General features: G+C 44.1%; 1 protein-coding gene across 1 annotated transcript in view; it reads left to right on the forward strand.

Annotated features, from left to right (window-relative positions):
- Window positions 1-177: 177 nt before the first annotated feature.
- Window positions 178-11,592, forward strand: part of Primpol (primase and DNA directed polymerase) — a 38,103-nt gene continuing 26,688 nt past the window's right edge. The window contains exons 1-5 of the mRNA XM_041632455.1: window positions 178-193; window positions 3,243-3,369; window positions 5,579-5,655; window positions 6,781-7,018; window positions 9,464-9,561. Coding sequence (XP_041488389.1) covers window positions 6,842-7,018; window positions 9,464-9,561 — 275 coding nt within the window. The 5' untranslated portion in view covers window positions 178-193; window positions 3,243-3,369; window positions 5,579-5,655; window positions 6,781-6,841. The remainder of the gene's footprint in view (window positions 194-3,242; window positions 3,370-5,578; window positions 5,656-6,780; window positions 7,019-9,463; window positions 9,562-11,592) is intronic.

Below are 11,592 nucleotides of genomic sequence, written 5' to 3' on the forward strand. Positions count from 1 at the left end.
CCGGCTCCGGTGGCAACTAGTCTTCCCAGCCCCCGGCCCGTGCTCCGCCCCCTGGAGCTCGGCCGCCGCAGCCCCGTCTCTCGCAGGCCCCGCCCTCCAGGGCACCGCCCCCACCGGCCCCGCCCCCGCGCGGGGGTTTGAAGCTCAGTTCCCGCCATCTGCCGCTTCCTCCGGCCGCTTTGCACCACCTGAGGTAAATTTAGAGGCGTTTTTAGGCCGCGCCTGATTCCGGTTGCGCAAAGATGGGCGTTCTGGGCAACCATGCTATCAGTCAGAGCTCTGGCAAGTGGAAAATAGGGTCGCAATCACCCCTCACCCGTAATCTCTTATTTCCTCTCAAACCGAGGCCTTCCTTCACTTCCGTTCAACTCTCGGTCCCCATGTCAGAAGTCCCAACGACCTTACTGAACCCGGCACTGTTTTAGATCCTATTTCAGACCCTGACGCAGTGAAGCGTTTTTTGCATAATAAGGCAGAACGGGAGCACAGCACTCGAGGTCACATCTCAGGGGCTCTGGATACTCTGACGACAAATTTATCCCACGGGAGCAGCAGCTTGCTTCCACACGCTCTTGCCTGGCTGGATATAAGGGACCGCTGTAGTATACGTGGGTACAAGGGTGTCTACCGTTTGTTGGGTACACAATCCGTGCTCCTGCCTTTCCAGAATACATTTCTTATTTTATTCATTTCCAACAGGGGCTTATTAAAAAGGCTAAGTGGTTTGCTCTGGCGAAGATTCCAGAAACAAGCTGATCTATCATTATCCCTCCCCAAGTGAGTGAGGACCAGCCCTTTCCCAGTGGGATAAACAAAGCAGCAGGACGCATTTAACCATTTAATGCACTAGCGAGCTTTCCTGAAGGCTGAGGTTCACAAGGAAGGAACTGATTGAGAAACCCTGATCTTATGGGGTCCCCACCCTCCTTGTGTTAAAGGCTCATAACAAAAATGATACTTTTAGATACAGCTTGGCAGGAATTTTCTGACAAGTTATGTTGACTTTGTCTAAGGGCGTCTGTTAGAGCAAAACAAATGGAGGTGATGTCTTTCGTCTGAGCCCCGTCATTTCTCTTCACAACTGACCCAGAGGGAGCCCAGAGTGTTCTGGGCCTCCTCAGAGAGGAAGAATTCAGGAAAAGTAAAGGGGTGTTTTCCAGATGGCAGCAGCTGGAGTATGAGGGCTTCCCAAGTAGTGGAGGAGCTGGGAGTGGTCATTGCCTTCCATTTGGTAAGAAAACTGAACTGGAAGTATAGTAGATATCTATATATCTATATCTATCTATATATGTATATATTATAGTAGATAATCGTTTAGGGCCAGATTCTGCAGGGATCTTTAGACTTCATAAGATAGACTCCATATTAATAATACTGCGGATCAGTAACAAATGTTCCTGTGAGAAGCTGTAAAAGTGGCGTGAAGGTCATAAGTCTGGTAGAGTTGTACTGTTTGGGTGGGAGATCAGAGTGGATGAAAGGAAGCAAGAACTGCAACAGTGTATTGTTGCAGGCGTTCTCATCCCTTCTAGTAGTTCTTAAGGGCATTTTAATTAAAAAAAAAACCCACGCCATTTTGAAATGGTGGCAAACACCAGTAGGATTTGCAACAGGAGACAGAAGCACCGGAACTTTACCCGGTAAGCCACAACCACATGACAATACACAGATTAATGGAGATGGGTTAGTTCTGGATGTAAGAGCTAGCTAAAAATATGCTTAAGCTATTGGCCAAACAGTATTGCAAATAATATAGTTTTTGTGTGATGATTTCGAGCCAGGGCGGTCGGGAAATGAACGAGCAGCCTCTGCCCACAGACATTGAAATATGGCTTCTGTTCATAGGCAGAGTAACAAGTGAGGAGAGAGGAAATTCAGTCATTTATATTTAATTTCTTAACTTGTTATACATCCTAGAAAGTAAGCTTATATAGCAATGTGTTTGTAAGTGAATTTTAATAGCCTGCTTTAAGGATGACCATTTGAGAGTGAATGCTTACAGAGCAGTGTTGTTCTTAATTCCTGCCGGTTAGACGAAGGGTTACGCGAGGAAAAGACACAGACACGCGGCGGTCCCACGTGGTACACTTTAATGGGGGGGGGGAGGGAAGGATAACAAACAGGTAAGGAAAAATGTGCAGATACACTAGGGGAGGCGGAAGGAAGGGACGAACTCGTGACTTGTCCTTGCTTTTAACGGAGGATGCAAAGGCTTCTGGGAAATGTGTCCCCAGGGGAACGCTGGGAGTTGTAGTGTTGCAAGAGAACACATTTCACCCTTTTGGTTTGATTAAAAAAAACTGGGGGACCTTAAGGGGTAGGGAATAGGGACGTAGTCCGGTCTCTCATGGCTGCTTCCTGCTGGCTTTGGGCGTTGAGGGGTCCAGGGAATGTCCGATTATTTTGGCAATGTCCCATTGGCGTTTGTGGTCGCTGGTGTAGTTGGTCACTGATGTCCAGGGTTGCTGGCTGGTGTAGTTGGTCAATGATGTCCAGGGTTGCTGGCTGGTGTAGTTGGTCAATGATGTTTGAAGTCCTGGCTGTCGTCTGAGGCGGCTGATTGAAGAAATCTGTGTGGCTTTTCCTGAGTAGCTGGGTCATCATTAAGATGCTGGAAGGCAAAAGTTGCATTAGTAAAAGAAAAAAAATTAAAAGAAGGGGGGAAATTTTTTGGGGGGGAGCTGGAGTGGGGGGGGGAGATCCAGGTGAGGGGGTCTTAGGATGTCCGGGGTTAAGAATGATAAAAAAATTAAGTGATACTTATTCCTTTGTGTTTGATCCGTTGGGCTGGCATCCTGGAGCTTAAGGAAACTGTCTTAAAAGAAATAGATTCTAACCATACATGTCTTAACATTTCAGGGGCCACTGCTGCAGTCAGTGGCTGGCCTGTTATGTTAAAGAGCTTTGTAGAGGAGAATCTGCTTACCACTTGACTCCGTATTTGATGGGGGTACCTGTAACGACAGCTAGACGGTTATTTATGAATTTAAAGAAGGGAGGGTGTGTTAACGCAGCGACGGATCGGGACCATTGTTTTCCTTAGACACATTTCCCAGAAGCCTTTGCATCCCCCGTTAAAAGCAAGGACAAGTCACGAGTTCGCCCCTTCCTTCCGCCTCCCCTAGTGTGTCTGCACATTTTCCCTTACCTGTTTGTTATCCTTCCCCCCCCATTAAAGTGTACCACGTGGGACCGCCGCGTGTCTGTGTCTTTTCCCTGAGTAATCGTCTCTACCCCCATAGGACAAACAGAAATTAAGAACAACAAGCAGGAGCTACTGTAGAGAGGCATTGTCGAGTCTGGAAAAGGCGAGCTGGAGGAGTGTGCCTGAGTAGTTAGAGCCCTTGCTGCTCTTCCAGAGGATCCAAGGTTAGTTCCCTGGCACCCAACTCAGGTGGCTGAAGCCTCTTGGAGCTACAGCTCCAGGGGATCCAACACCCTCCTCTGGCTTCCAAGAATACACACACACACACACACACACACACACACACACACGGTGCACGTGGTATACCTTCACACAAATACACACATGTAAACTTACATGAATGAGGTAATAAGAAAATGTTGAGGAACTGGAGGGATGGCTTAGTAAGTGAAGTGCTGGCTGTATGAACATGAAAGCCCTAACTCATATCCCAGCCCCCATGGAAAATGCTTGGTATTGTGGGGAGATAGAGACACAGGGATCCCTGGAGCTTACTGGCCATCCAGTCTAGGTCTATCAATGAGCTCCAGGCTTAGTTAAAGACCGTGTCTTAAGAAATAAGATGGAGAGTAACTGAGGAAGTTACCTATCGTGTTTTTAGCCTGCACATTCATGCCCACATGTGGACCACACATGTGTACACAAACACACGAGTATGTATATTGTTCAGTATTTTTAAATAAAAGAACACTGTAAATACTGGAACTAGAGTATCTCCAGTAAACACAATAGCAGAGGATCTAATCTCAGGGTAGAGGGAGAGGTTGGAGTTGGAATGGGATTTGACTGGTGTCAAGATGTTAAGAAACTGGAGTGTGAACAGTGGCCCATGCCTGTAATACCAGTACTTAGAAGGCTGAAGGAGGAGGATCTTCAGTTTGAGGCCAGCTTGAGCAGCCATGGGAACAGCCCATCTCAGGAAAAGGAAAGGAAGGAAGGAACCAAGAGCATAACTAAAGGAAGCTCCAGGTATACCTCCACCTGTGTTGGTCAGACTTCTCATTGCTGTGACAGATGCCTGGCAGAATAACTCAATGGAAGAAGCGTTTATTTGTGCTTTAAAGTTGTCGGTCCATCTTGGCTGGGCCGGCTGGCATGGTAGCACGGCAGTTTACATGGTGACAACCAGACCCCAGTATTTCCTCAGCTGGGCCCCACTTCCTACTTTTCACCACCTCCCAGCAGTACCATAGTAGCAGGAACCCATCTAGGGATTCATGGTCAGTAAGTTAGAGTGTGCGTGATCTCACTGCCTTTGACGGTGACTTCACAGACGCCCCAGAAGTGTTCTTTACAAACGTGGGCGTATTAAAATCCAGTCCAGTTGACAGTATTAATGATTACAGTGTGAATGAATGGTTACTGTAAAGCACCTGTGTGACGTCATACTACTTCCCACCCCCTGCACCCACCCAGTCAAGTTGCTCTCGGGAGCCAGACCATCTGCAGTCCTTGACGGACAAGTCTAGTAAACCCAGGCAGCTTGGTCAGCTTTCCGCCTCTATTCCGCTTTCCCTGCTCCCACTAGTTACTGTAAGATGACTAATCCTATTTCCTAACGCCAACCCTTCCAGCTGTACGGTTGCAGCAGACGTGGTTAAATACTGCGTTGGTGCCGAAATGAACAACAGAGCTCTAGAAGCCTGTGCTGTTAAACGCGTACAAGCGTTTTCCCGTGGAACTTGCAATCCGTTACCGAAAATAGGCTCTGAGAGAAAAGCAGCTGTGGCATAAGATTATTTAAAAGAACAGTAGTACTCTTTCCACACCAGGAATTGAAAGTATGTCTGATATGGTGTCATATTCCCCCAGAGGGTTGGGATGGGGGCTACAGTCGTCCCAAACCAGAAGGCCAGATGCTGTCTCCTCTCCATTTCCTTGCTTTTGTCGCTCAGCCGTCCTGCTCATGGGTCAGGCTCCAGTTGTTCTCGGACAGCTCCAGCTGTCACAGTTTCTAGCCGTGAGAACAATTCAGGGCCATGGGAGATGCTTAGCATTGCTTTCCCTCTGTTGTTTCCTTAGCAGGGTATCTTCAATGGGTTTTACGTTATGACTCTAAGACTTTCATGGATAGCATATCCCCACGGTCATACCAGGTTGTGTGTGTGTGTGTGTGTGTGAAGATTTTAGTACCACTAAATGTGAACACATATATGGCGATTCTTAGTTATTTTTTGACTCTATGATTCAGGTATGATTGCATTCTGTTTGTTGTTTTGGGGCAACAATATAATTAAGTTGCACAGAATAAAATCAATTAGGTTTTTTGAAAGATAGCAAATTTTTATCTATATATGAATCAAATTAAAGTAAACTGAAGATGGAGGAATCTTTCTTCTCAATTTTTTAGGGCTATTTTGTGTTTCTTTTCAGGGAATATGCCATTTGCTAATGAGATTGTGTCACTGCAAAGATTTCTGCTAAAATTGAAGACAAGGGCATTGCCATAGGTAAATAATAATTTGCCCCTAAATGCTTTAGTATATTTTTCTGTCTCACTTAAAAACTAATGTATCTGTTTTCGTTTGAGTACATAATAGCATAGACAATACTGATGAAGAACCCCAATTTATCTAGTTTTGTGTAAAAAACAGCATGAAACTTACTGATTTAAAAAAAAATCCAACAGATTTATTTTTTTAAGTGGGTCTCTGGTTAAAGCTGGGCAGTTCTACATTCTGTCCTGAATTCATTTGGCTTAAATGTTGTGTAATCTAAAATGTCCTACCTCACGTGTCTGATTGACTTTGGCTTCTCGGGAGCTGTCTTTGGAAATCTTCCTCACGTGGCCCTCACCCTCTGATGTGTGCAGTTAAGTGGAAAAACGATGGTCCGCTACCCCTTGCTGGACTTGTGACGGCAGTCTCAGGGCAGGACTCCAAGAGAGCCAAGTCTGTGCTGAAGCACCTGATCTCTTATTTGTCAGTGTGACTTTGGCCCAAGCAGGTCATGTGGTCAAGCCCAGTGTGTGATTGAGCTTAGGTGGCAACTCAGCCTGGGAGAAGTAGCAAAATACAAAGTTTATAATGGCATACAAATGAAGCTACGCTTGGAGCAGAATTGCCATCCCTCTGTTGTGTTGGGAGGAAAGATAAGAACAGAAAGCTGACCTTCCACGATGCCTAGATGTGACCTGTACACTAAGAAATGATCACGCAGAAGCAGGGAGGGTCCAAGACAGTAAGCATCAGCTGAGCAATAGATTGGCTGCGATGAAAGTCATAATGATACTGAAAACATTCACACGGGGCTTTGTAATTCATAAAACATTTTCATATGTCTTATCACAAGGTACAGGTACAGCCTAGAACATTCAAGAGTCAATTGATTCCAATTGTAATTGATTAACCAAGATTTCATGGAGTTTTCATTAACTTTGCCATAGTCCTAAGACTAGTAGAGGGAAGATCTGAGAATTTGTGGTGACCAGCTCTATTCCTGTTCTATGGAGAGACTTGTTTCTGCAAAGAAGAAAATGTAAAGCAAATAAGCACACAAGTGTCAGGAAGCCAGATTTGAGATTATACCAGGCAGAATAAATGCTAAACAAAGAATTAACATTTTTGTTTGTTTAGTACTAATTGACAGAAAGGTTGCTGAGGTTGGATTTATTCTCTCCCTGCTTCTGAGCCAACAATGAGGAAATGGGAATCAATGCGGAAGCAAATAGAAGAGCGAGCATCTCACTATGAGAGGAAGCCGTTGTCGTCTGTGTATAGGCCGAGACTGTCCAAGCCAGAAGAACCACCCTCCATTTGGAAGCTCTTTCATCGTCAGAATCAAGCTTTTAATTTTGTCAAAAGCTGTAAAGAGGTGATTGCTTGATTTTGTTTTAAATCTTAACTAACACTCAAGGTTTGAAAAAATTATTTGTTATCATTTCAAATCAGATACTCTACCAAGAAAACACAATAGTAACCTTGATAGCACAGGGCTTATAAAAACATCCCTTTGAATTCCTTAACCACTTAATATGTATTTTAGTAGTGAAAATAATGGTATTTCTTTTTAGTTTTACTTTCTGTGTATAAGTGTCTTTATCTGCATATATGTATGTGTCACATCATTCAGTGTTCATGGAGTTTAGAAGAGGGGTCAGAACCCCTGGAACTGGAGGTATCGATGGTTGTGAGGCACCATGTGGGTGCTAAAAGCTGAACCTGGGTCCTCTGCAGAAGCAGCAAGTGCTTTTAACCACTGACCCATCTCTTGGCCAAAGAATGGCGTTTATTATCTTGTTTGTAAAACTGTGGACGGGGTGACAGCACTGGCGTGGGAAATGCTGGGAGGGAGGATGAGCATATTCCCAGCACATTCAGCAAGCGAGAGGACCTGCTTAATGTGCACCAGCCTTACGAGGAGCATGGTGGTCAAGCCCAGAATTAAATTAACCAAGCAATACACATCATATTGCCTACTGTTTGCTTGTTGTTCTCTTATGGAATATAAAGACAAGTGAAAGATAAGATGCATATATAAAATGTAACTTGGGCCAAATGCCCTGTGGGTAAAGGCACCTGCTGCTAACCCTGATGACTTGAGTTTGATTCCTGAGACCCACTCGGTAGAAGGAGAGAACTGATTACCTAAAATTGCCCTCTGGCCTCCACATGCAGATCCTGGCAAGTGCATCTCCCCGCCCCAAGCATCCCACGCATATATACATAAATAGAATAAAAATATTGTGATTACGATAATTGATTCTGTATAAAAATACCAAGTTCTTCATATTGGAGAGAAATAACTTTTTTTGTGAGTAAAAAGATACTTATGCAGAGTTCCACAAAATAGGAGACATTGGAAAAACCTTCTTACTCATTCTGTGTAAACCTAATTCAGGCATCAGGATTTAAAATTTATACACATTTGAACTTACTCTTTCCAGAACCAAATAGGGATACACTTGCCACTCACCAGTGTAAAGTTTATTTCAGAAAGCTTTTTCCTATTCTGGGATTTGATCCCAGGTCCTTACATATGCTAGGCAAGTGCCCCACCATTGAGACACAGCCCCAGCTCCCCAAAGAGCTTTAAGAGTCAAGCAACAGGGTCTTTGCATGATTTCTCATTTCTGAAAATAGACTCACCAGCTATGTCTAGCTATAGGGACATACAATTTTTGTGCGTGCCTGAATTAGGAGCCTCCTGTGTGCTGGATTAGCAGAAGTTCCTGATGCAGCAGCTGCGAGTCTCCATAACTTAAACATATTTAATCCTGTCTACATTTCTGTAGGAAAGGAGAACTTATTAATATATTTTAGTTGAAGTAGTTTATGGTAGTCTGGAGGTTTTTGTAATTTTGTCAAAGAACTCTAAACTAAGAGATGAAACTGTCTTAGGTTAAATGAGAGTAAGAGAATTAAGGATGGACTTTCTCCTTTTTCAATTTTATTTTTAATCTGGAAAGTATGTCTGTGTCTTACACGTGTATCTTGTCACTGATTTAAAACGGGGGCTGAAGGGATGGCTCAGTGGTTAAAAGTTACACGCGATCCAGTGCCCTCTTCTGGCCTCCGAGCATGCCTTGCATGAGTATGGTACACAGAGAAATACCACACATGCAGGCACTTACACATACACATAAAATAAAGACAAATAAAAAATTTATTGTATGAGTATTTGCATAACTGTATGTCTGTGTACCACATACATGCAGTGCCCGAGGAGGACAGAAGAGGGCGTTAGACCTCCTGAGACTGAGGTACAGACAGCTCTAAGTTGCCATGTGGGTGCTGGGAATTGAACCTAAATCCTCCGGAAAGAGCAGCTAGTGAGTGCTTTTACCCATTGAGCCATTGCTCCAGCCAAAAAATAAAGAATTATTTTAGATACACAGTTTTTAAGGGCTGGAGAGATGACTCAGTGGTTAGTAGCCCTTGTTTCTCCTTCAAAGGGTGCAGGTTTGAGTCCCAGCACCCATGTGATGTCTTACAATCGTCCACAACTTCAGTTCCAGAGACTCCAGTGCCACCTTCTGACATCTTGGAGACCAGGCACACATATGGTATGCATACATACATGCAGACCAAACACTCACACCCATGAAATAAAATAAAGAGATTTAAAAGAAAAAAAAATAATGTATATAGATTTGAGATAACATGGGTGTGGTAACTCTCATTTTTAATAAGTTAATTGTTCATATTCCAAATTTTGCTGTCTTGAATGGCAAAAGTCTTTATGAACATTTATTAGTTACAGCTGAACTTAGATTTGCTTGTTGTAAATTTTTCAAAAATTATTTTAAATTTTATATAGAATGTTCACATTTTTGCTTTGGAGTGCAAAGCAGGAGACGGACAGCGCATTTACCTTGTAACGTCCTATGCTCAGCTTTGGTTTTACTACAAGTCCCGGTAAGTAGCGGAGCAGCGTAATTACCTAGAGTTGGGTTTCCATTTTTTGTTGAAATTAATTCATGCCAAACTGGTGTTCAGTTCTTGGCTACATGATTTGGTATTTGTCTCAGGGTTACTATTGGTGTGGTGGAACACTAAGACCAAAAACAAGTTGAGGAGCAAAGGGTTTATTTGGCTTACACATCTACATCGCTGTTCATCACTGGAGGAAGTCAGGACAGGAACCGGAGCAGGGCAGAAACGTGGAGGCAGGAGCTGATGCCGAGGCCATGGAAGGTTGCTGATTTCTGACTTGTTTCCTATGGCTTGCTCAGCCTGGTTTCTGTTAGAACCCAGGACCACCAGCCCAGCGATGGCACCGCCCACCAATGGCTGGGCCTGCCCTGTCAATCAAGAAAATGCCCTACAGGCTTGTCTGCTTAGAGCCCAATCGTAAGGAGGCATTTTCTCAGCCGAGGCACCTGCCTTCCAGATGACTGAAGCTGAGTCAAGCTGACATAAAAACTGCCCAGCTCATTACTCTTTAACCTTTAGAACTGAGTTCTGAAGTTCCTTTTGAAAAAGATGGTTACGGTACTCACAGAAGCTAATGAGACTCATTTATCTTTCTGGTAGTCATTGACTCCAGTGTATGTCATTTGGAGGTTCCATATTTGACATCATTTTTTAATACTTAATTTTCTTCTTTTTTATCTTTTTACTTTTTGAGACAAGATTTCACTAGGTAGCTCTGGCTGGCCTGGAACTCACTATGTAGACCAGGTTGGCTTTGAACTCACAGAGAAAACCCTGCTTCCCTCTCCTGAGTGCTGGAAATAAAGGTGTACAACACCGTGCCCTGCACACATAATCTTTTAAATGCTTTTTAAAGTTCATTTATTTATTTTATATGCATGCATGTGTGTATGCATGTGTGTGTGGTGTGTGTGTGTGTGTGTGTGCGCGTGTGCGTGTGTGGTGTGTGTGTACGTGTGTGTGTGCGTGTGTGTGGTGTGTGTGTACGTGTGTGTGCGTGTGTGTGGTGTGTGTGTGTGGTGTGTGTGTGTGTGTGGTGTGTGTGCGTGTGTGGTGTGTGCGTGTGTGGTGTGTGTGTGCACGCGTGTGTGCCCGCGTGTGCGCGTGTATGTGGTGTGTGTGTGGTGTGTGTGTGTGCGTGTGTGTGTGTACGTGTGTGTGCGTGTGTGTGTATGTGTGTGTGCATGTGTGCACTCACGCACTTGTGCAGGTAGAGGTCGGAAAACAGCAGGAGATGGCTTTTCATTTTCTACCATTTGATATACCTGTTATATTAATCTGTTTCTCAGATTTGAGTGATATATGGAGAGGGGAGTAAATCAATATGACTCAAAATGCTTTTATTATAATGTTATTTAAGTTATTTAAGTAGCTTCAGTTATAAAACTAGATTTAGGTATGCTTGTATACATGGATGCCAGGCAAAGGTGAATGAAGATTTTTATTTGATTGTTTGCTTTGGTTTGGTTTTTTTTTTGTTGTTGTTGTTTGTTTTTCTTTTTCTTTTGGGGCAGGGTTTCTCTGTATAGCCCTGACTTTCCTGGATTTACTAGTAGACCAAACTGTCCTCAAGCTCAGAGATCCACCTGCCTCTGCTTCCTGAGTGATTGGAATTTAAGGCGTCCACCACCACACCTGGTCCATAGTGGTTCTTAATACAGTGTGACAGATGGTGTTTTGTTGAAACACAATCTCATCTTGGACTGTAAATGTAGCGCTGTCACAGTGTATGTGGTACCCACAGGACTGTCCGCACTGTCAGTGTAATTCTGTCACAGTGTACGTGGTACCCACAGGAATGTCTGCACTGTCAGTGTAATTCTGTCACAGTGTATGTGGTACCCACAGGACTGTCCGCACTGTCAGTGTAATTCTGTCACAGTGTACGTGGTACCCACAGGACTGTCCGCACTGTCAGTGTAATTCTGTCACAGTGTACGTGGTACCCACAGGAATGTCTGCACTGTCAGTGTAATTCTGTCACAGTGTATGTGGTACCCACAGGACTGTCCG

Source organism: Microtus oregoni, unplaced genomic scaffold (assembly GCF_018167655.1).
Source record: "Microtus oregoni isolate MIOR12 unplaced genomic scaffold, Mior012 000041F_ref0000270, whole genome shotgun sequence".
Classification (NCBI taxonomy): domain Eukaryota; kingdom Metazoa; phylum Chordata; class Mammalia; order Rodentia; family Cricetidae; genus Microtus; species Microtus oregoni.